The 26,051-nt window shown below is 41.0% G+C and overlaps 1 protein-coding gene across 1 annotated transcript in view; it reads right to left on the minus strand.

The window, feature by feature from the left end:
• Positions 1–10,239: 10,239 nt before the first annotated feature.
• tbx21 (T-box transcription factor 21) overlaps positions 10,240–26,051 on the minus strand; it is an 18,740-nt gene continuing 2,928 nt past the window's right edge. Inside the window, 7 exon segments of the mRNA XM_030754251.1 lie at positions 10,240–10,474; positions 10,477–11,104; positions 11,106–11,186; positions 11,532–11,593; positions 12,207–12,365; positions 12,651–12,772; positions 15,495–15,649. Coding sequence (XP_030610111.1) covers positions 10,364–10,474; positions 10,477–11,104; positions 11,106–11,186; positions 11,532–11,593; positions 12,207–12,365; positions 12,651–12,772; positions 15,495–15,649 — 1,318 coding nt within the window. The 3' untranslated portion in view covers positions 10,240–10,363.

Below are 26,051 nucleotides of genomic sequence, written 5' to 3' on the forward strand. Positions count from 1 at the left end.
AGTGAGGCAGAGGTGTGATGGCAAAGTGTGAATAGGAAACCAGTCAGTGGGTGAGCTGGTGGGCAGGATGTGGCAGAAGAGGAGCTGGTGGAGACTGGCAAGGGTGACCGGCCAAGACTGAACTGGTCTCAAGGCAAGAACTGATTCAGCTTAAGCAGCAAACACGGAGCAAAATTAAAGTGAAATAAAGGTGAGGCAAAGCTAGTATAGTTGTCAAAGCAATCAGGCAGAGCATGACTAAAGAATCAGAGGAAAGAGAGCTGTGGGTTCACTCACTGATTGGAGCTGAGAGAGAAAAAAATTACAGGCTTAGGCGTGTGACATCTGTCCTGCATGTGACCCAGAAATCAATCTCACAGGATGTCTCAGCTCCCAAAATGCATCTGGAGGAGAGAGGAACAAAGAGAAAGGAGGCTTGCCTATGACTGAGGATGCAGTTTGCTGAAGTGTTTTTAGCAGTAATAGTTCAGTCGCACTAGTATAAACACTCTCAACATGCAACACTTTTGTATCATAAGATGATTGCACAAGTCACCAGGTGAGATACAACCTGTCTCCAAACAGTTGCGGTCTAACTTGGGCTGACTGCAATCACTCTCAGATTGATGAAGGTTTGCAAATAACTGCTCTCTAATTTATAAGTGCAGAGAGATTGGCAGTGTTGGAGTTATGGTATAAATTATTATAAATTATCATATCTTCTGTTTGTATATTTTCTATAAGTTGTTTTATGTACATATGATACTGTTGTTTTTATGTTTGAAATGGGAACACGTGGTGGTATTTCTTACAAAGGAAGTTGTAGTTACCTGCAGGCTGCTCTCAGCCTGCAGAGAACACATATAGGATACGTGTCTCGTATACGCCATGTTACATGCGCACATGTCACAGTATGCTTACGACCATATATGGTAAGGAAAAAGCCAAGAATGTTGTTTATTACATGCTGTAAACTGTGTTTGATGTAACCCACGTGATCTTATTGTGAAAATCCGAATAAAAGCGCTGCGCAGGAAGCAGTTCGCCAGGACAGATAACTTCCGCTCAGCTGAGAGCTGAGTTCAAGGAACGGATCTCTCCTCCTTGCGCAAGTTCAAAAGAGTTGTGTGTTTGTTCTCTGAGTTTTTAAAATGATCTGAACCTATCAGCAGACACACTATAATCAGACTGAGTGTTTGTGGATGAGTGCAACTCATCTGCGACATGTCTCTTTGCAGCACTGTACTCAACTCAACTGGTTTCCAACTGGTTGCATTCTAGTTATATTCCTATATAAAGGCAAGGTTGCTGAGTGCCTGCACCATTTTGCAGTTAAATCACTGTCCTACAGCAATTGCATCACTACTTGTGGAGGAATTTCTAAATTTCAGTTTCAAATCTCTGAAACTCTGACAAAACTCTAATTAAACTCTAATTAAAGTGCTGCCTCATCCCACTTAATTGTTCTATACCTTGGGGCTCCAGTGCAACACACTCTTTAGTGCAATATATTCTACATATTTATTACTTATGTATATATTTGTATATATGAAGAAGAGTTTCAGTCAGGTTTCAGAATTCATCACAGTACAGAAACAGCATTAGTGAAGGTTACAAATGATCTTCTTACAGCCTCTGACAGTGGACTCATCTCTGCTCTTGTCCTGTTGGACCTCAGTGCAGCTTTGATACTGTTGACCATAACATTTTATTACAGAGATTAGAGCATACTATAGGTATTAAAGGTACTGCACTGCAGTGGTTCGAATCATATTTATCTCATAGACTCCAATTTGTTCATGTAAATGGGGAGTCTTCTTCACACACTAAGGTTAATTATGGAGTTCCACAGGGTTCTGTGCTAGGACCAATTCTATTTACATTATACACGTTTCCCTTAGGCAGTATTATTAGAAAGCATTGCATACATTTTCATTGTTATGCAGATGATACTCAGCTTTACCTATCAATGAAGCCAGATGACACACATCAATTAATTAAACTGCAGGAATGTCTTAAAGATATTAAGGCCTGGATGACTTCTAATTTCCTGCTTTTAAATTCAGATCAAACTGAAGTTCTTGTACTCGGCCCCACAAATCTTAGAAACATGGTGTCAAACCAGATACTTACTCTGGATGGCATTACTTTGGCCTCCAGTAACACTGTGAGAAATCTTGGAGTCATTTTTGACCAGGATATGTCCTTCAATGCACATATTAAACAAATATGTAGGACCGCTTTTTTGCATTTGCACAATATTTCTAAAATTAGAAACATCCTTTCTCAGAGTGATGCTGAAAAGCTAATTCATGCATTTATTACTTCTAGGCTGGATTATTGTAATTCATTATTATCAGGCTGTCCTAAAAGCTCCCTGAAAAGCCTTCAGCTGATCCAAAATGCTGCAGCTAGAGTACTGACAGGGACTAGAAAGAGAGAGCAGATTTCTCCCATATTGGCTTCTCTTCATTGGCTCCCTGTTAAATCTAGAATAGAATTTAAAATTCTTCTCCTCACATACAAGGTCTTGAATAATCAGGCCCCATCTTATCTCAAAGACCTCATAGTACCATATCACCCCAACAGAGCACTTCTCTCTCAGACTGCTGGCTTACTTGTGGTTCCTAGGATAATTAAGAGTAGAATGGGAGGCAGAGCCTTCAGCTTTCAGGCCCCTCTTCTGTGGAACCAGCTTCCAGCTTGGATTCGGGAAACAGACACCCTCTCTGTTTTTAAGATGGAGATGGAGGCTACCTGGACATGACACCTTATTTACTTTGTTTATACTCCACTCTGCATTTAATCATTAATTGATATTAGTCTCTGGCTCTCTTCCACAGCATGTCTTTCTCTCCCCTCAGCCCAACCGGTCGCGGCAGATGACTGCCCCTCCCTGAGCCTGGTTCTGCTGGAGGTTTCTTCCTGTTAAAGGGAGTTTTTCCTTTCCACTGTCGCCAAGTGCTTGCTCATAGGGGGTCGTTTTGACTGTTGGGTTTTCTCTGTATTATTGTAGGGTCTTTACCCACAATACAAAGCGCCTTGAGGCGACAGTTTGTTGTGATTTGGCGCTATATAAATAAAATTGAATTGAATTGAATTGAAAATATTACAAATCTAAGAGCAAGCATGCAACATTTTGAAAATCTCAGTTTACCTTCAAATTCATACTTCTATGTTCCTCTTAATAATCTGAGATCTCTCTGTCCATCAGACCATACTCACTTACTTCTTTGCCTATCTTGAAAACTGTCCATCCAATCCTCTTCAAACTTGGCAGCTCTACTGTGGGGGCCCTGTGCAGCTCTAATATATATCATTGAAGTCATTTAGATGAGCAAGTCTTATATTTTAATTGAAAGTTGTTCTTTGTTAGAGGGGCACACACTATTGGCTATATTTGTGAGGACATACTTAAATGGATCTTCCCCTTCAGGTTAAGCATCACAGCTAATGCTTGATTTACAGTACTATGTTAAATCTGCACCACAGTCTGACATCTACCTTCCCAGAAATATAAAGAACAGCTCACCTGCAAAAAGCAGATCTGATGGTAATATGCAGTGTAATCACAGTATATCGATAACATAGGATTATATCTTTGTTAAACATGATTTAATGGGCTCGCTTGCTCAGTATGTTAATGGAATAGCTATTATTCTGCCAGTGTAGACACATGCTGCTTTCTCCTTTTCATAGCACTGAAAATATGCACATAAACCGAGTATCTGTTCAGGTGTTTTCTCTCCTTCCTGTGTGCCAGTGAAAGTAATGCGACCAATACGATGAGCTCAGTTTCACAGGGCTGTGATCACTTTTACTTGCAATGTCAGAGCAATGCAGACACACTGCAAGTACAAATGCAAACAATGATGCCACCCACTATGGGAAGGATTGTATGCAGTGCTAAAAATTAAGTGTCAAACCCATAACCTGAAACAAATTCTCCCACTGTAAAACCAAGGTCTTACCATGAAACAGGTGTCTGAAGAGGTGTGAAAACTACTTGTTTTTATTTGTTGTCTTTGGTTTCCTGTGACAAATGACGGTCGCTCACTCATGATTGAATGACTGGTTCACAGGAGAAAGTTGCTTTCATTAGTGTTTCCTGATAACTGCCCTCTTTTTGAAAAAACTTACTGTATTTCTTTGCTCATCTAAAAAATAAAACTGTCCATCTAATCCACTTTAAACTTGGCACTTGTCCTGTTGGGGGCCCAAGGAAGTACAGCGCTTAGATTGAGTGTCTTTTGGAGCAGTGGGTCTCATATTTTAGTATTAGTATCACAACTAATGCTTGATTTAGAGTACTATGTTAAGTCTATGCTGTACTCTTACATCCACCTTCCCTGAAATGTTGCAGACCTCAACAACTGTGACAGGTCTGCAGTAACTTTCACTTGGGATTGAATGAACCATGAAGTCGTCCTGCTGTTTCAGGGATTGTTCGTAGCTATGAATTAAGTGTAAGTGTTAATCCCATACCCTAACCAGAACCACATTCAAACTCTGACCCTAATACCAAGCCCATTAAACAGGCCTCTTAAGGGGTGCAAAAAACACTATTTGTTGTCTTTGGTTTCCTGTGATAATTGATGTTTGTCGCTCACTTATGTTGCTGGAATGAGTGGTTCACAAGAGAAAGCTGCAACCCAGAGTCTGCATGTTCTGCACAGCCACGTTTTGAACAGGTTTCAAGGTTTCAAATATTTACAGGACTGTGCAAAGGTCTTGAGGCACCCCTCATTTCTGTATATTTTGCTTCCAGGGAGCCACCAGTTGTTCTAATTTCTTTAGTTGAATCGGTGAAAAACTGTCAAAGATAACAAAGTTCAACAGGCACGAAGTATTTTTACATCAACAAGTTGATTTCCAAAGATCTATTAGCTGAAAACCTGGCATATGTTTTTCCATCCTTAAAAAAATTCTTATAAAGGGAAATGGGGTGAAAATGCTGAGGTGTGCCAAATTATACAAGAACTGGAGTGAAAATGAGCAGCAAAAAAAGCTCTTTTTTTTTGGAGAGATGAATCCAAATTTGAACCAAATTGTTGTCAGTATGTACAGAGGTCAGGAGACAGGTACAACAGTGAGTGTCTGCAGCCATCTGTAAAGCACGGTGGAGGCTCTGTCATGTTTTTAGATGTTAGATTCAACTCATTGTCATTGTGTACACAAGGCACACAACAAAATGACAGTTCCAGATCACTCATCCAGAGACGAGCATCTGCAGTCATGCAGCCAGAGAGGCGCTACTGTTAGGCAATGTGGTTTAAGTGTCTTATGCAAGGACACAACGCAGTGCAGGGACAGGGGCTCGAACCTGCAACCTTCCGGCTGCGAGACGAGCACCTACTCACTGCGCCACCATCAGATTTTCATCTACCATCTGGGAACATACCTGGATAGAAAATCCTTTTTCTAGCAAAATATAAAGAAATGAGGGGCCTCAGTACAGCTCTGTACTTCTGCAGGTCTTACATGTTTAGAGGGACTGTTGTTTGCTGTAGGGAGATGGGCACACAGACACACACAGGCAGGCATGTTTGTTAGGCTATCACTGAGAGTTAATTTAAGCATTGCAACTATTGCTTGATAAACAGAAATATGCCAAATCGACATCGCAGTCTGAAATTCATCTTCCCAGAAACGTAAGTACATGCTGCAAAGACAAAGGCCTCAACAACTGTGATAATTCTTACTTGTAATAGGAGAGCAGTGCAGATACGATGCAAATATAAAAGCAAACAATTGATCTACCATTGCAGGGATTGTATGCAGTACTGTACTATGAAGTAATCTGTCTTTGGTTTCCTCTGATAAATGATGTTCGCCACTCACTTATGTTGTTGGAATGAGTCAATTACAAGGGAAAGCTGCAGCCTGGAGTCTGCATGTTCTGCACAGCCAGTGTTTAATTAGTGTCCTTTATTTTGAAATCCTTCCAGATGGTTTTGCATTTAGGGGAAAATCTGTAAACCAAAAATATGATTCAAACTGTCCCCAAATGGCTGCTGCATCGCCTGAATGAAAGGATGACTTCAGAGCAGTAGAGATTTGTCATGTGTAAGCTTTAATTTGAATGAATTAAAAAACATTTACAATAAAATTTTAATAAATAAGAGTTTCTGCTTCCCCATCAGAAATCATTGTTCTTATTTCTTTTTGCAATGCAATTTAAAAGCAATTAAATAAAGGAGGATCCGTTGAGGGCACGGGGGTCACACACAAAAAAATGTACATGCTTCTTGCTCAGGCTGTCTGAAATCCCTCCTTTAGGTCAATGTTTATTATGCATTACAGTAAAATCTCTGGAAATACAGTTCCCACACATCAAGAGAGATGTGCGTTCAGGGTGAACACAGACTTGGGGTGGGGGGGTGGGGGGGTCAGAGGTCCAACATCATGAATTGGGGTGAAGTTCACTGTAATATCTGTGATATCCAACAGGGGTCGTTCCTGAGCCATCTGAATCCATTTCATGTGAGACACACTCATTCAATGTACTGTACAAACAAAAGCTCAGTAACTCACATTGTCCTCATAACATTTTACACTCACTGTTTCTGCCACACCATCCTCAGCTTTAAACTCATTTCCCTTCTATTAATTGCACTTAAAATATGAACTGGGGATCGTACAGCTTTATTAATGTGAGAAGCACCTCTTTTTCTGACAGATGTTAACAAAAACATTAAAAACGACATATTTTGTGAATGCTACACAAGCTGCTTTTTCATCAGTTCATACTCATTCTGCTTTAAGCTCTTCATAATCATAGAGTTTAGGTTTGTAAATGTCCTGGTGAAGGAGCGAGTTGTCCTGCTTACATCACCATCAATGTAAGAACATTATGTGTTATTATTATTATTATTATTGTTTGTGAGACCCAGTGGAGCCAGTGAGAGTCAGGGGCTAAGTGCAGGATTTATACAGCAACAGGCTTTTGCACAGTTACATTAGGAAAAGCAAAGGAAGCAAAGGTAACAGTGACCACCTTAAAAAATACCAGTGATGATCTCATTTCTTACACCCACACTGCTGTGCTGTGGAATTAGACCCATACAAGCCTACAAACTCATCCAACTCATCATTATGATGGACACATGATTTCACATTTTATTATCAACTAACTTAATCGTTTCTGCAGATCTTTACGTCCCAATTCAAAGATCCATGTGCACACGATGGAAAATGACCTTTAGCATAATTTTTGCTTCAGTGAAACAAGATTTACACAAAATACGGCCTCAGTGTGAATCTCAAAGTCTTCTCTCCTCATTTGAAATCCGTTGTTGCAGCAATTATATATGATTAGATTCTTCTATAGTCAGGCTTGACTGGTCTGAAAAGTCTGCAGTTTGGTAAAACAGTAATTGGTGCTATTATGTTACCAAGTTGAGTTAACCAGCTACTGCACGGAGTTAGCCTGGTGCTGTCTAAAGGTGAAAACATCTGCCTATTAGCTCCTCTAAGCACAGTTTACATTAACTGAAAGGTATAAATATCGATTTGTGCCTCTTTGATAGGACATATTCTGAACCATCATATAGTCCAACCTTGTAGTTCTTAATATTAGTAGCTTTGTCATGCAGCTTCAGGACAGTATACTGAGGACTTCCCTTTAAGCATTTTAAGTCTTTTAAATGGAGTCACATAAAAAAATGTAAGCAGACTAAACTTCATCTCTGCCTCAGTAAAGACGTGTTTGACACCGAGTGCCTGCCTGTCGCCCCTGGTGTTGTCTGAGGCTATTAGCACACCTGGTGAGGAATGAGGAGCAGACCTCTGATCAGCGCCGACTGGTGCCTCACTCTTCATTTCTGTCACCGGGGTAGGAACCGGGCCTCTGTCAGCCAGTGTCACCACATGATAGGCCCGAAGACTAGGGGGGAAATTCAGAGTGTCTGTCTGGTCACTTTGTGCTTCCTGTTTATTGTGGTCTGAAGGTGACAGCACCTTGTCTGTTTACGTACAGGTGGATGTGGGCATCCTCAGTGACCCACTTTAGGGGTTTCTCCAGTTTATGGCAGCAGATTGAGGAAAACCTGGAGAACTGCAGCGAGAATACTTTAGGCTTTCTCACTAGTCTTACTGCTGACATAACATTACATATTTGCATGTACAATGTTGGAGCTCATTACAATGTCTGTCTTTGCGACCAACATGTCTGTTTTAAGCTTCCCTCAGCTAATCCTGTTCCATCAGTATTGGTGCTGTTTTTGATTGTGTGGTAAAATCGACTGAATGTAGCAGAGTCCTGGGCCTTTGCTATAATTTTCACCTGGCTTTGCTCAAATCTGGTGCTAAAAAGTTGAGCCTTGCTGAATCACTCATCAGAGCCTGTAAATCGCCTGAAAGCTGAAACAAAAAGTGATGTTGATTAAAATGGAGGGATTTTCCAAATCTTGTGATGAGTTGTTGCAGATACGCTGCTATGAAACTGTTGCTGAAAACATATTTGTAACAAATAATTTGCTACAAATTTCCCTCAATGCGAACATGCTGCCACTCGGCTTTTCTATCATATCTAAAAAAAAACAAAAAAGCATTCATTTTTTGGATTGCGCTGCAGTGATCACAGTGAGGGACTTTTCTGAGTGATGCAATCTTGTCACATTGTGAGGTAAGGAGCAGCTTCTTGCTTGAAAGCTGTTGGTATGCTTCTTCAGAAAGTCAAATAGCTTTGGAAACTCCCTCTTCCCACCCATCAGGCATCATATTAACGGAGTGCTGTGTCCAGCAAAAACCTCCCAAAACTACATTTAAAGATCAGACTCACCACTTCACATAAAAAAATCTTTACATATGCATTTCTATCAACACTTTGAGATCCATAAAGCAGCTTTGGTATATTTTAAACCGAAAATATCTTGTTCTGCACTAACTTTGATAATGTTGTTGTATTAGTTGGTTTTAGAGGAATAATTTGAAATGATTGGAAATAACCTGTAATGTGTTCCCACGAGTGTGTCACAGAAAAAACATGGCCCCTCTTGCTATCACATGGCTCCACAGTGCGTCTAGAGGTCAGAATCTTCTTTTAAGACCAAGATGCACACTGCAAACTCAATAGAAATTGCAAGCACCATCCCATCTGGACTCCATGAAAGATCCAGCTACACCTAGGAAATCTCTGCTGGTAAAATGGAGTTTGCAGCAGCATGAATGCATCGAGTTGGAGGATGGTGTTACCTGTGAGTCAGTGTCCAATGAGAGAACAATTGGGGACAGAAACCATGTCTGTGTTAAAGGAGATGTCCATCCCCTGAGAAATGATGTGAGAAGTGCAGCCGCATGAGACGTGGTCGAAAGATTCAAAAGCATAAAGTAAGTCGGAGCTTGCGATGAGAAATTTTCCTTTTAGTTATTTTAGTTTTTGATTTATTAAATCATTATTTGAGTAACTTTTTAGTAACATTAATCAAGTAATTATAATACCCCAAATTTTACAGCTTACTAACATGTTTGAGAAAGAGGAGCAGACCCTGGAGGGGTGATCAGTTTTGCCTAAAATTTGACTACAACAGTTACTGAAAATGGTGAATTGTGAATTGTCTATGAAGGTGGATGATCAACATCTAATCATATTAAAAACAGTTCTGTATTACCTGCTTCTGGGATTGGACTTACTACTTATAGATTTAAAAGCTCTTCAGATGATATATTTAACTTTATTTAACTTTGCCTTTAAACCAGGTATTGGCTGCAGTTGTGCAGACCTGCAATTTTTTCAGTGGTTCCAAATTCTGAGCACAATACAGAAATACAGAGAAAATATCGGCCTAGCACGGCCGAGGAAGATCGGCCTCGCTTCAGAACATATGCCTCCTACACTGCTGTCACCCTTTTACCTTCAGTGCTTCTCTGTGGCCACTAGGTGGAGGTGCACTAATTAGATGGATGACTCTATGTGAAAAACTGTAATTTCTACTCAAAATCATCATGGGAAATGAATGTGAACATATTGCAAGGTTGTGTGAATGGTTGAGGGTGAGATGAGACCAAAAGAGACACGGCGAAAGTGTTTGATGCAGAAAGAACGGACAATCCCTGCAGGCGTCTGTCAGCAAGCAGATATGCAGATCTTTTTTTTTTAAATCTCCAGATGTTTTAAAGGTTTGAGCCACAGGTCTGCATGTCTGCTTGGTGTTTATGTGACTGCAGGGCAGTGTCCCAGTCACTTCCACTCTGCTCAACGCAAACTTTGACACTAACTTTGAAAGTTCCTCCTGTGATCATCTGACACTTTGAGGGGCTGTCCACTTTTCTGCAGCAAAACCAGCGACTGTTCTGGCTCCTCATCATGACCGAATGTGTGAATGCAGGCTGTGTGGGAAGGTGTTGGGAGACACTGTGGCAACCATAGTAATGTGTGAGGTCTTCAGTGGGTGTAATAACCATAGTAGTCTGCGTCGCTGTTGCTGTCTTTTTCACAGACCTCTCCACTGCGTGGAGGTGGGGAGTTTTCAGTGCTGGGACGTGTAGGGTGACACCCCTCCTCTTCTTGTTTTCCCCCACGCCGCCCTCAAATAGGCCCGAGTCGCCCGAGTCCGCCGATTTCACGGAAGGTGGTTCGAGCCAGGGGTCCTCTGCCACCACTCCCACAGTGTCTTTGGGCTTGTCTTGCAGCAGGGGTGGCTGCAGAGAGTCCAGGAGTGTAGGAGGGTGCAGCCTGGGGTTCCCAGGTGATATAGAAGATGAGGAGGAAGACGAAGAGGATGATATGGGTCTAAACCACCCCAGACTGGGGCCGGGCTTACTGGCGTGACTGAGGTACTGTGGTGTGGGCCGGCTGGCGCTCCAGCCTGCTGAGGTGGCTCCTGATACAGACACGCTGGTAGATGCAAAAGGATGGTCTGGATAGTAGCTGAGGGCATGGTGAGCAGATGTCTGCAAGGGTAAGGGCTTGTAGAAACCATTGCCAGAGAAGTCCCCCTCATAGGAGGAAGTGAAGTCAAGCCGGTTTGGAGCCACACCTTGCTGAGGCGACAGGTACCAGCGGCTGTGAGGACCAGGGCTCGCGGATGGGTCTTTGTGCTGCTGGCCCACACCAATGTGCTCGCGGCCATAGAAGCGGCTCTGGGGCAGGGGGCTCATGTACTGTTCAGAGAGGTAGCCTTGGGGGGTAGCAGCTCCCTGGCAGCAGCTGCTGGCCCTCTGTAGGGGAGGGGGTGAGGCGATCAGCGTCGGGAGGAGCGTACAGCCTAGGCCGGAGGGAGGAGGAGGGGAAGAGAAGCGAGTGTGAGAAGAAGAGGAAAAAAAGAAGGTGTTATTTCCTGTTCAAACCTCAAACAACTATCAAACATCTTACAGCCCCTCACACCCTTTCACTGCAGCGTGCTCAGCAGCAGCAAGTAATTGCAACTTTTCCAATATTAAAGGCTGACATGAGCACTCAGGACATTCAAGTATCAGCAGTGATTCCAGTCTCATTATCTATGCTTAGAAAATGCAAGGTTCACCCTAAAACACCGTTTATTCTCCCCTATAAAAGAGAGGATTTACTTTACTTTTCTCTTTATAATACAGACATTTTTGAAATTACTTACGTGTCATAATTGTCACGGAAACCTTTAGCGAAGGGGTTGTGGTCTATTTTCAGCTGAGTAATCTGTGTCAGGAATAAGAGGATGGAAATGAGAGAACGTAGGCAAAGGAAAAAGAGAAGGAGTGAGCAACCCCATAGAAGAAACAAGAGCACAGAACGAGAGGTCACCGACTAATAATTAATGAGGCTACCATGCAGTTTCTTCTCTGTTTGAGAAGATTTCATCTTAAGAAGCGGCGTGGATGAACACAAATGCTAAACTGGCTGAGTAAATCTCGTATGGAGTAACTCTCTTACACAACGTATTTGAACAGCCGTGAAAGAGACCGCGTATGCCGGAGAGGAGCAAGCTACGGTGCTCAGGTCAGCCGAGGTGAGGGGACTCTAAGCTTAAAGGCTGCAGGACTGTAAGTTGGTGTGTATGCATTTTTGATGCATGCATGCATAAATCAGTAAAACATGTCGCCAACATGAATCATTGATCTCTCAACATCATTAAAGCTGCGCAATAGAAGTTATAAGAGGTGTTTTTGTGGGTCAGCTTTGAAAGGCTGTGCCCAAATCAGAGATTCTTACGCTAAATAATTATAATTATGTAAACATAATAAAGTGTCAGTGATTTGCAACACAGGCAGTTGTTAAATCTCATCTTCATTGTGCAACTGAGGTGACTTACATCTGCATTTTGATAAGCAGTGACAGCAATAAACTGAGTCTCTGGGAAGACAAAGGTCTGAGCCTTCGAAGAGAGGAAGGCGTCCTCCGTACCGTCCTCCTTCACCTGCACGATGTGAAGACGAGGCTGGTATTTATGGAGTGACTGGAGAACTATCATCTGGAGACAGGGACACATAATATTAGGACATTTGGCATTTAAAGAGTGAGAGGTTTTTACCTTCATTTGACAGAAACAGAAAAATAAAGAAATTGTGTGTTTGTAGATGTCTCCAGTGTGTACCCAATATTTTCATATATAACGAAAGGAAAGAATTTATTAGTATGTGTAAAATACAAATCTAAAATATCATGCCTGAATTTTGTTACTCATACGAGCACATTCACAGACACACACTCAGAGGAAAGCCAGTTGGTGGATAGAAAGCAGGTAAAAGCACCGTACCTGTGCTACATTGTTGGTGCTCCCCTTGTTGTTAGTGAGCTTGAGCTTGCTGAACGACACCTCCTGCCTCATCCAGTGAGCTCCTGTGTTGGGCGAGTCGGGATGCATGTACATCCTGTTCCCTGCAAACACGACACATTTGCATCTATGAATGAGATTTGGTTTCAAATGAAAACAAAAGGACAGGAATTCTCACGTTTTCTCCTCTGCATCATTTCCTTTACAGCTGCTCTTCTTTATTGAGCTGTTTGGTCTCAAGGACTCCAACCAGGAAGAACAAATACATGTTTTTTTTTTTAAAGATTGATATTGATCTCAGTAATGGCCAAACTAACTGGGACTAGGGTTTTTTTTAAGTGAGCAGCTTTTCCATGAATTCTCCGCCGCTTAGCTGTTAACCCCGATGATCCGTGTGCTGAGAAGAAGCAGTTTCAAAATGCAACCTGCCACTAGCGCTATGACTAAAACAGGTGCAGCACCGTCATGCTTCATTTCTGTAGCATCAAATTTGGTAAATTTTGAGATGAGAATTTTTGTTTTCTGAGTCCATTTTTAAGGCTGTTATACACTTTCTGTTTTGATGATCATTCAGATGGAAACATGCTTTTGCTGGAGCGCCTCAGATTTATGGAGACAACAAGACTTTTTGTATTTCAAAACTGTCCCAAATGCATCCCATCCACAGAGCTCAGTGCTCTCTGATTTGACATTAAAGTTCTGGAGCTTTAAATTGATTGAATTGAGGTGTTTTTGAGGTTAGATTTTAAAATAACCCTGGCTTAGGGTTTTAAAAATCTCCCCCCCCCCACCCCCACCCACCCCCCATGTAAAGTCACTTAAATGAATGTAACATCAGGCAGGTATGTGGTTTAAATTCAATCGCTAATGCTGTTTAAAGACATGAATACAAACTGGTTCCTGAATACTTCTGAGAACTAAATCAGAAACAAACAGCAGTTTGACTTACTGTTTAATTTCCTGCAAGTCTTCAGCATTGCAGGACATCATTTTCACCACCAGAAAAGTCAGCTGGTCAATTAAAGACTGGAGGACATATAATGTATTAATAAGTCATTTCAGTTTAATAAGCAGCAAGCTGAACAGGTGCCTCAAACACCACATTTACATCAAGTAGTTCCCTGCAAACAGGGATTCTTTGTTTTCCTTTCTTAATATTTTTAATGTACTCCCAGAGCAGCCAAGATTTTTCACATACCACAACGACCCGCTAACCTTATTTTTGCACAGGGTAATATTAAATCTAATTGACCTAATTGTTTCACCACAATTGCCACAACTATAGCGCATCAACAGTCACCTTTCCACAACACCTGGCAGATGTGTGACAGCACCTTGCAGTTTCTCTCATTTATATATTTGCGGTTTGTCTATCAATCACACATAAAATGAAATCTCGGTTAAGTTGCTGTTGTCGTGCAAATAGATTTCTTCTGAAGTGTGAACAGGAGGAAATGCTGAATGAAAGGTTGTGGAGAGAGCAGGGAGCAGAAATTTAAATGCGACTTCTTTAAATAATTATTCCTACCTTGACGTTAACCAGGTCTTTACAAGAAAAGAGGACCCAAGTGGCTGAAATGAACTCTGACGTATAACGAGATGCAGATGCATGATGGGAGGTGCATCTGTGAGTAATTCAAACACTCCTGGATGCCACAGATGATCAAAGTTGGAGAAACTGAGCACAGTTTTTGGTCATATTCAAAGTTATGTGATTACAGGACGTGTGTTTTAGTGGGTTGACAGAGGTGTTTAATGAGGGTATAATATTCCTTATTTCCTTGTAATAATAATATAATATTCTCATTGTAGTCCTTCACGGACAGAGCCAACTAAAAAATCTTAAATACCAATTTTTTTCAGTTATGTTTTTTAGGTTTTTTAGTTTAAACTGGGTGAGATAATATGAATTCCTGTTTACGTTGAGTTAATATAGCTACTAAAACCAAGGAACATCAGACAATCTCTGAAAAACATGAAGTGAAGCTACTGACTGAAAACCTCTCAGACCAACTTTGCATCTAAATGCACGTTTTGGTTTCCCTACTGTATACATCAAGGTTTGCTACGATACTGCTAAATAAACCACTTCCTCAGGCTCCTCCATGAAGCGCACTTACGTAAAGACCCGTCTCCGGCTTCAATGGCCAAACTTTATTCTCATTTGCTGGCTTTTAATCATAAACTTTGAGTCAGAGCGTGCTGCACGAAACTCCGAGAAGAATGTGGGTTTGAGCTGTTTACCTCCTACTGGTGGTGAGTGCATGATGAGAAGCAATGATAATGTTTGAATGTATTTTGTTTAAAACATAGAGAGGCTGACTAAAAAAGAATGATAATGAAGGCAGAATAGATTTTTTCACTGAGTAGGAGACACTTTTTGTCAGCGGTGGAAGAACGTCCCTTATGTAAGTGTAGCAGTTATATTACATACAGTAAATTATATGTTTTAAGTTACTGCTGCATTTCTGTATGCATCAGGGTAAATGGTAAAGGTGGGGCTAATATTATCTACTTTCCTTTGATACAGTGTAACATTTTATTTCAAAGCTTTTAATGTAACTATAGTGGAGTTAATTAATAAAGTACAATTGCTTCAGTGCTGAACTTAAATACTTTACATCATTCCTTTATAAGCTTTATGTCTCTCAAACATATCTGACCGTTTTATCACTAATTCTATGATAAAAAGGTCAGCCACAGAGGGATGTGATAATAAATATCACTTTTTATCATTTATGGAAGTTAAAGAACCAGATGTTGGTTTCTGACAGTCATAAACGCAGCCCCAGCTTTTTGCATTAGGTGTTATGGTTTTAAACATACCTGGCATGTTTCCCTCTGCTTTCCCACACTGGACCCACTTGCCGCCCTGGTACCTCCAGTGGTGCTGATCAGCTAGAACCACATCCACGTAGACGTTATAGTGGGCAGTGGGATCCAGAACACTGATGTTGAAGCTCAGAAAGGGGAACATCCTCCTGAGAAACACCAGAGAAATGTTTGTTTACACCTTTGTTGCAGAAGCAGAAGGTTTATGGATCAATGGTGCCCACGTCCAAGAAGAGGATAAAATCTGGAGAGGTTAAAGCTCCAGAGACTCATGATGAGTCTGAGAAAGGTCACTAACTGAAATACATCAGCTGTTCTGTATACACACAAGTGTACACAAGGAGTAGACATGAACATTATTTCCCTTCAAACGTTGACACATGGCAGCTTAATAAAATCACTTTATTTGTTCCATTTTCGGGAATATAAAATATACAACTGAATATCTAAACTAGTGAGTGTGCTATATTTGATAACTTTTTCCTGCTTTGTATACTTTTCAGGCCGGTTCAGCTTAACCTGGACTGAAGTGTATGTCTGACTTTCTTACAGTAAATGATGTGCATGTGAGTAGTGACTGAAACCAATATTATACTTCATCTGCTCATGGTTTTTATTCCATTAATGATTCTCAGAAGACAAAACAAAATTAACAAGTGCTGAAAAAACAGGAACGTTCTGACTCTATATGAAAGGATACCTGTTATTTTCAGTCCCATTTTCAATCTTTGGGCTACTGTAACTTTGATTCACTATTCTAAATGAGCCCATTAGTTCATTCTCTCTCTAAAACAAGTCATTTAAGTCAGCTTTCCTCTGATTTCCCCTCAGGTGGGCATCACACACAGCCAGCAGTGGAAAGTACTGTTGGACACCGAGCGTTCGGAGCAGCCTGAAGCCTGAACTTTGGGATTACTTGTACATACACCGACATCATTAATTTAAACATGTTTAATATGGAAATATTGAGCCAAACGATTTCAGTCAAGAACAGCTCATGTTTATAAGTTCAGAGGTTTTCTAAAAACAGCTGAATTCATTTGGAATTGATACATTTATATTGTTACATTAAACTTTGATGTTTTCCATCAAAAATGACCCCACCCAGCCATAGTTTCTAAAAATGATGCATTCCAGGAAAATAATCTGGACGTTTGCTTAAAGGTTAACATGTATGTAAGTGAGCCATTGAGGTGAATCTTATTTGCAATCCTCTGTTTCTCAACCAGCTAAAGGAGCCACAGGCGAGAGGTGGAGGGGACGGCTGACACTTCAGCTCAATATTTAATGCTGCTTTTAATAAAAAATGCCCCAGAAGATGCTCTCGATTGCCGGGGCTTTACACGCTGAACTCGTTTTGATCACTTCACTGAGACGAGGTGACCGGGAGGTCAGGTCGTCCCCGGGCACAGAGACGGAGCAGCCGGGTTAAACCGAAATAAAAAGACACACATATTTAAGAAATGGACGCCGAATACACAAAACCACAAACACACAAGGACAGATGTACCCCGCTGACATTGATGTGTGCATCAAGCATCCAGGGTGCATATTGGCAGTGAAACACTTACTGTAGTGATTCAGAGTTACTAACCCTCCTGAGCTCTGGTTCATATTTTACATTATAGCGAAACATACAATGCTAAACACCAACACATGAATGTTGTCATCATTGTCTGGGGGAAATCCATTTTTTTTACCTCATAAACATAATCAGATGGCACTGAGCTGGATGAATCACATGTTGGGGAATAACCTTATTCACATAATTTTCCAGAGGAATGACTGGCTCTGTCCTGGAAAGATGAGAGGACCGCAGCACGGTAAACCTCCAGGCACAGCTCTTCAATTCACTAAAAGAGATATATCACTAAAAGCTATAAAGTTCTCATCGATGTGCTTAAGGGGAATTATTTGGACAACCCTGTACCCCAGTGATCACAGAGGTACTGTTGAATCAACCCCAATAAAAATGGCTCAATATGTGTCATAGTTTATTGAAACAAAATCTGTGGGGTTATGTTAAAGCTATCACGTGTCAAACAAAGATACGGGGCATCACTGACACAAAGCAAAAGATCACTGATGCTATTGTGACCACTGATGAGGCTACGCTACAGCGAGAAATCGAGCACTGCCTTGATGTGCTTTGTGCAACTAATGGTGCCCATGTAGAGGAGTTAAATAAGGCAAAAAACCTTCAACATCTACTCCTCAGTTTGTAATAATTTCCAGATATTTGTCTGTTTATTTACTTTTGTAATAAATGTTTTAAACTGTAGAAGGACTTTATGGGACACCCTATACTTTGAAATTCTAAATTTCAGTTTTTATTGGGAGGACGTAACGAGACATTTTTGGGTAGTAAACTCAGGTCAGTGAAGTTACCGCATTTGTTCCTCGTCCATAAGAGGCAAAATATTTCTAAGCATACAAGAAAGAAACATACGGTGAAAGGAACGTGTGTTTTAGAACATTACACAGATCATCACAACGTCCCTTTTTTTTTATTATTAGAACATTTTACTTTATGTTTAGCATTGGGCCATTTCTTCATGACCACATTCTTCAAGACCACATGCTTCTTCACCTCAGTGAGGACCAGGAAAGGGGTCATATATAAATTGTGCGGAAATGACCAAAAATAATCACAAAGAGTGGAAATGACTGACAAACATCAGATTAGGAGGCAGGTGTTGAGGGGGGTGGCACAAACAGGTTTTTGTTAGTTTTAGGTTCCAAAATGATTTAGTTCAGTTCAGGAAAAGCTTGTGGTTTGGGTTAAACACTAACATGAAAATAAGGTGTGAATAGCAACTTGCAATAAACCTCATCCAGCAGTTTTCTAGGGGAGGACATTCTAGTAATGAAAACTAGGCGACAGACCATCAGCGTATTAGCAGCAGAAGTCAGTCAGTAGGATGTGGCACTTGCGACCTTGAACTTCAGTATAAAAATAGTACTGAGAAATTTCAAACTGAATCACGAGGCCTGCAGAGGACTGAAAGTGCTGCTCATGGAGCTATAATAACTAAAATATTGCCTAACACTTCACCTGCCTCTAAAGATCACTGCTTACTAAATAATGCAAAAGCCAGGCCGGGCTAAGCTAATGCCACCAAGCCTGAAAAGCCATTCATTTCTGTCTCTCTCCTGCCGTGCTGTGCTTGTAAATAACCCCTGCGATGAACCTCTGGGTCCATATGAGGGTCAGCAGAGTGTGGTTGGCGTTAAATATAGGCAAACATGCCTGACATCTGGCCCAGCTGTTTTATTGTGGCTAACGCTCCTTAGGCTATGGGAGCATTTGTAATGACTGCCCCCCCTGCCCCCCCCCCCCCCCCCCCTCCAACTTGATTTGTTCAGTATTAAAAGAGCTATGAGTATTTTTAAACTACATGTGCAGACTGGAGTAAGCTGCAGTTCAACACTACATTATCGAATGAATTAGATTAAAAACAAAGGAGCTGAAGGTGTATAACGTAAAGCTGAGCATAATAAGCTCTATAAAAAGCATGTCAGTCATTTTTAGAGGGCAAAGTGCACACAAAACAGAAAAAGCTGCTCTTCGAAAAAACACCCTTCACTTTCTTGCCTAAAACATTTTGATGTGGGTGGAACTGATAAGGTCTCATTTGATCACTGCACACTGCAACACACCCACACACACAGTTTAGAAATGAAAGTTAGACACGCAGCCTAAATATAATGCAGTCAGTTAAAGGATGTGCCGACATTCTGTTTGGCTAAATACAAAAACCTGTTTCCTGTACGGATCGAAATCATTTAAAATCAGTTTGTCTCCCCTGAAGCATTTGGGTATTAGTGGTGTAAAACAAGTCAGGTGTGCAGAGAGACAAAGAGTTGGAGGCTACTGTTAACAGGTTACAGCAGCACCTGAGGGCCCATCCATGTTGATGAGGACTTCATGCGCGTAGCCTGAATCTGTGCACATCAGAGTGTTAATACAGAAAATTCATGAATGCATAAAATTACTTGTAACAAATGTTGGCTTAAATAAATTATTTGATTTTACAATGTACAATTTACTGTGTATTTATACTGTACAATGCTTACACTGCTACAAGCATAAGTTACCATTCAAGCTGTGCTCAGGTTCATGAAGATTACTTACTTACTGACCAGTACTTCGTGCTTTAAGCCTGATAAGCTTCGTTACAGACTGGGTGACATGTAACTTTATTGCCAAGATCACACTGTGCCACATTACATCACCCTGCATCCAAAAATAATATACAAAATATGCAGCGATGTTGCAGTAGAGTGCTAAAAATGACTGTAACCAGCTGTCTTTTTGAAAACGATTTAGCCAGTTTTAAATGCTGTTGAAACAGTTTACATTCAGCTCACCACGAGCTGACAGTTATGGTCAGTGACGGTCAGCATCACAGCCGTTTATCCCAACTCTGGACTTACAGCTCCAACCATCATTCACTGCATGAACAATAATTCATAGTTTTTTATTAATAAATTGGATACCTCTATTTCAACGGTTGTATACATTTATACTTAGAAAAAGCCAAAAGAATGTATTATTTGTGAAAAAAGGGGAGGAGCCCAACTGGCTCCTATTAAATTGTTTTACATTTATAAAATATTTTCTGTTTCAGCTATTTGTTACATTCTTGTTACAATGAATGAAATTACTTCAATGAAATTGTAACTTCTGTTGTTATGTTTTTTTTCTCAGATTGGTGACTGCAGAAGCCCCCCCTGGGGTACTTGTGCCCCTGATTTGGATTCATGGGTTTAAGGAAATGCTCTGCAGATAGAAAGGAGAGCTGATGTGATGCTTTACATTGTGCATTTATTGCTCATTAGTCTTCTCAAAAGACTGAGCTCCCACTTAAACAGCCACTGGCTGTGTGCACAGCTGCAGCTCCAAATCAGCTTTGGCAGTGGTCGATGAGCAAACTGGTGTAGCAGCTCCTCTGGTTATCTTTCTAATTGTGAGGGTTCAGACTTGCAACTGAGCAGCCACAGCTGAGGGTGTGCAGCCTGGCTGCGGCCACAGCCAGCAGCAGTTTGTGTATCGCAATACCAATCAGCATTTCTTTATGAATCAGAGGGAAGATAAACGTTATTCTGGGGTACTGCAAAACAACTGAATATTTCCCCATTGTGACCCTTAGGGGGTGCCGTACTACTCACATGCACCCATGCAGCATAATTACAATGCTATAAGTTAGAATTATTACAAATAATTCACATTTTTAAAGCCATGGGTCCCCGTTGCTCTTTGATTTAATGAACTAAAGACATTCTACTTTAAATATGAATATATAAATGCAAACATGCTTGTTTTTTTATAAAGAAAATATTTACAAATTATATAAAATAATGCAAATGGGACTTTAATTACCATGAAGAAAACATTTCATGTGATCAGTCAGTTTGTGTCTTTGTGTGCTGACTCTTTATGCTTGCAGCACACCACACACACACACACACACGCACATGCCCTCCTTACTCCTCACTGGTAAGACAAAACCCCACACTGAACCGCCCCAGTTGGGTTTTTCTGGCTACATGGTGAGTCCAGTTTAACAATCAATCATAGTTCTCGGTGAAACACAATCATGGCAGCAGCTCTTTAGTGGCTCGCAAAGAACAGGTGAAGCGGCTCTTCTTCCGCAGCAGCATTTAATACAAGTGAAAACAGAAACTTGGCTGTTGAGCTCATGAATGGATTGATCCACCTACACTGTGTGAGAGTAATCACTCAAATACTTATCATTTTTTGCCCCACTGATATTGTCAGTTTACTTATAGTAGAGCCTTTTATAGGAAATCAGAACTTGAGAAGGGGAGAAACCAAAGAAAACACAACACAGAGGGGCATTTGCATGTGTGGGTGGTTCTTTGTGTTCAAAGTTCACAGAGAGAGGCTGAAAAGCACTACATACATACATGTTAGTGTGCAACGGTGTAGTAATTAGGGGCACACAAACATGATTTTACTTTTGCCTGTCAGCTACTATTACAAAGAAAGCACCTATTTCTGTTACAGTTTGGAAAATGCTGATACACAAATACATGAACTCACATTAACACAGCTAGCACACAGACTCCCTAACCAACCTGCCAGCGTGCCACTCTGATTTATAGAAACCTGGCAGTAACAACAGATGTCTGTTACTGAGCACGCTCTGTATGAATACGTGACTCATAGCTGTAGTCGTTTTAAGGCAAAATACCATAGAGGAAGATAAGTGTGGTGAACCAGCCAGTAATATAGAGACAGTGACATTTAAAAAAAAATCAAAATAAACTGTGTGGATGTTGGAGAGCGAGGAATTTGGGAGTGGGGTGGGGGTCGGGGGGGGGGGGGCAGAGGACGTGGGAGGGGGAAACCGCAGGGGGAAACAGAGGTTGGAGAGAGGGAAAAGGAAAGAGCAGAGGGTGGAGTGAGAAAAGGGAAGGAGGGAGGCAGGGACAGGGAGGGTGGGGGTTTTGTCCTGAGGATGCGAGGCAGAAGCTTGAGCGGTAGAGGAGGAACTGGGTATTCACCAGGGAGAAGACTTTTCCACATGAGCGCACCCGCTGATTCATCCGGACAGGAGTTCAGGTCCAGTTTTTGTCACCGCGCGTACGCTCCATCATCTGTGACGAAAACATGCCAGTCTACAGCTGCTGCCGGACACAAGCACTCTTTAGCACATGGACACCCTTGTTTGTGTGTTGACTTATGGCAGAGGAATTCAGCCACTGGAAGTGCTGAAATGTCCATTTTGGGAGGCAGCATGTCACCCGATACTGTAGATTTCATGCTTTGGCCCTCATATAGGATAATGCTGCTGTTAATCTGCATTTTTATCATCAACAAATTATCAACAAATCCTGTGGAAAGATCAAAACCAATAGTAGTTTAAGTCTGGTTCTCAGCACGTCCAACTTCTCGTCTGTGAAACTTGACACAAGGCCGTTAGTTTCTACAGCGAAACCAAACCCATGTAAACAGGAACAAATTTAAACAGCAGATTAAAACACACTTGCTGGTGTTTGGGTGCTGAGGAACAAGATGGAGATTTGATTCGATTCGATTCATTTCAATTCAATTTCATTTATATAGCACCAAATCACAACAAACAGTCGCCTCAAGGTGCTTCATGTTGTAAGGTAAAGACCCTACAATAATGACAGAAAAAAACCAACAGTCAAAACGACCCCCCCCTATGAGCAAGCATTTGGTAACAGCGGGAAGGAAAAACTCCCTTTTAACAGGAAGAAACCTCCAGCAGAACCAGGCTCAGGGAGGGGGGGTCATCTGCTGCGACTGGTTGGGGCAGAGGGGAGAGACACAGAACAAGAGACACGCTGTGGAAGAGAGCCAGAGATTAATAATAACAAGCTTCACGGCTTAGGTGCAGAAATACTTCTAGAACTAAAATGCTTTCATTAGCTTTTTGATAACAATCAAGCACTATGCTAAAGATTCGATCAGCCACAACATTACAACCACACTCTGTGCAGAAAAGATAAACGTAGCCACTGGTTGTAGTTAAGCCCACTGGTTTGTAAAGTGCTGTTTTGAAGCATATTGATCACTTTAGCCAAATTTAAAACCTGATATCATCTAACTAATTTATATGGTAGAGATCTGTCAATCACAAAGTAGCCACGGCCTAAAGCATACCCTGTTACTGTCAAATTTACTCTAAAAAGGACCATAATTTAAAAAAAAAAAAAAAAGAACATGATGCTCTTTTAGTTATGAACTGAAACTGCTGATAAGCTTATCAGGAAAATGTTTACTGAGGTCAGAGGACAAGTGAGTAGTAGGGCCATTTATTCACAAACCTCTATATAATCAAACTTCTTCTGAGTTTTCTCCTGCTGGCCATTACAAGAAATGCAGGTTTACAGCTTTTTTGACATTAGCTTCACTCTTCAGATCTGGAGGCTGCAATTAAAAACTCCTGCCTAATGATGTGCAGGGTGTGCGGCCTTTGAGGCCTTGAGGGTTGTTGGGTGGGTCTGAGTTTTCTGGGGCATCCTGCAGTTGCTTGATTTGAATTGGATCTAGAGAGTTTGGAGGCCAGTCAACAACTTAGGTTCAGTGTAGTCTCCTTCATGCCAGTCCTGAGGAGTTTTTGCATTATTCTGCAGAGGGAGGCTGCAGCCATCAGGGAGTGACTGTGACAATGTTTGGTTGAGTGGTATGTGTCAAAGTAGCCTCCCCAGGAACGGCATGATTATCAATGATACTGACTTCACCTGCCATTGGTTCTAATGCTGTGACTATCTTTGTAGATATTAATATTTATTGATACACAGATTATTTATACTAGTGGAATCAAATCATTGCTGATGTTGAAGTTGTCAGCAATAATTATAAAACAAATACAAAAGTAGTTGCACCTTTTATTTGTATATCTAATTAATCCCACAACCAATCAGTGGCCTATTTTTCACTTCTCTTAGCTTCAGTATTTTTATCAACCTTCTTGGAAACCAAACATTTCAGTGCAAAATTCAAAAACGTGTTGAGTCCAGCAGTTATAGGTCTCAGGCTTCAAAGTCGGTGGCATTACTCACTTTTAATAAGAGGTTATTTACACAGTATGAGGAAGTACTTGTTTAGCTATCTAAAATATTGGCACTAGATGTTTCTGCGAAAAGCTGCATAGGCACACATAAACAGCTGAACAGGAAGTGACAGGTCATACTGTCAAAACCTTGAAATAGTCCCACTTCTGCTTTCAGCGAGACAGAGAAAGAAAGAGAGCAAAAATGAATACGAACAACTTCCAAACATTCACCAAAAAGGCATCAAATGATATAAAAAAGGTCATTCTTAATATGTTTTTCACATATGTTAATTTCAGCATCAAATTATTAAAATGTCTAGAGTCAGGTGCCCTTCTGAGACACCTACTCTTATTTCCTTGGTGATGTGAAGCGATAATTTCCACAACATGACAAACCTACTTTGGAAATTCAATGAATTTATAGACATACAGCGTTTTCACCAATGAGCTGCAGTGCACTGGAAAAATAAAAACTTCACTTCATTTTTATTATGTCTTGTAATGAGAAAAATACCAAAAAATGTTTAATAAGAACAGATACGGGAACTTAAACTTCATCACATGCAGCAGCACCTTCTATTCTTGGGAACAAAATAAATCAAAGGATTGTTTCCTCTCAGAAAACTACAGGATGTCAGAGCGATACAGTTTACAGTTTGTAGTCAGTGGAGCAGAGAGGGCAGATGAGCATGATTCCTCTGAGTCTGAACTTTAGCTCTGCATTATTTCCCTAAAAGCTGTTTTTATGGTGAGAGCTTAGTCAGTCCTTTCTCCTTCCTAGAACTCACGCTGCGTGGCGGAGCAGGACTTTCTCTGCAAGTTATGTGCTGTAATTAAGGCTTTAAATTATTTCCTCCCCGAAAACTATAACAGCAAAAAAAAATCGTTCATTACAGGCACATTTCAGGGCGATTTTCTTCTAATTTAAATGCGTCTTTCCACTTAAGAAAACAAAGGCACATTCAAGGGCAATTTCCCAAAAAAAATCCCCATGAAAGCATGTGTTTCTTGGAACCAGCTGCTGGGAACAGTTTGCCTTTTTGACTCATATCTGCACCACAGGTGTAGGATCTCTGGTCATACAAATGAATAAGGAACAAAGCTTCACTTTCTCTTTTCAAATTTAGTCATTTGATTTCATTTTAATCATAAAATGTCCCCTTTTTTTCATTTTCTACCACAATTTGTTCAACCTCATCATGCTAACATGGCTGCACTGACACAAACTTTGCCTTCACATGCAAGTTGAGAGCAGTCCGTGCCGTGGTATCAGCCAGTGAGGTGAATCTGAATTTAGCTCATGAGAAGTGCAGATGAATCCCCCCCTCCACCACCACCACCACCACCCCTTTGGTACAAGCCAAGAAAATGTGTCTAGATTTCAAAGCCCAGGTGTGCTACATGAGCTTCTGAGAGATCTGTCAGGCTGTACACCCACCGTCTAGTGGAGGCTGAAGAAAGGAGAAAAAAAGAGAAGCTAGTCTTTTACTTCCTGAACATCAAAGGTGCCTCACTTCCTCAGTGTGGCCATCTAAAGCCTCAGTAATGTTTGACCCTTCACTTCATTTCTCTAGAGTTTCTTTCACTCTTTCACCTACAGATGCCAGGGTTTTGATTAACATGCAGACCCTGGGCTCCTCTCTTAAAATCACACCAAAATTATGTGGGAGCCTGAACCAAGATGAAAATTTTAAGAAGGATATTGCCTCTGATATTGGAAGAAAAAAAAAAAAAGTAGCGTTCTACTGCTCAGCTTCTCCAAAATCTTGTAGGTTTTCTTTCTTTTTGTTATGAAAAAGTCTGAGTGTGAGGGGGGGGGGGGGGGGGTTAAGATAAAAGAGAGAAAACATCTTCATCGTCAGGATTTCACATTTTCACAATATGAGGTTTTTGTGGTTTTGCACAAGATGAAAATTAGCTTTTTGTCACATGTGGAAGGATAACACCTCCGCGTTCACCGACCCTATCATTATTGCGGGTAGGACTTGACTTGTCTTTG

The sequence above is a fragment of the Archocentrus centrarchus genome, chromosome 19 (assembly GCF_007364275.1).
Source record: "Archocentrus centrarchus isolate MPI-CPG fArcCen1 chromosome 19, fArcCen1, whole genome shotgun sequence".
NCBI classification, from domain to species: domain Eukaryota; kingdom Metazoa; phylum Chordata; class Actinopteri; order Cichliformes; family Cichlidae; genus Archocentrus; species Archocentrus centrarchus.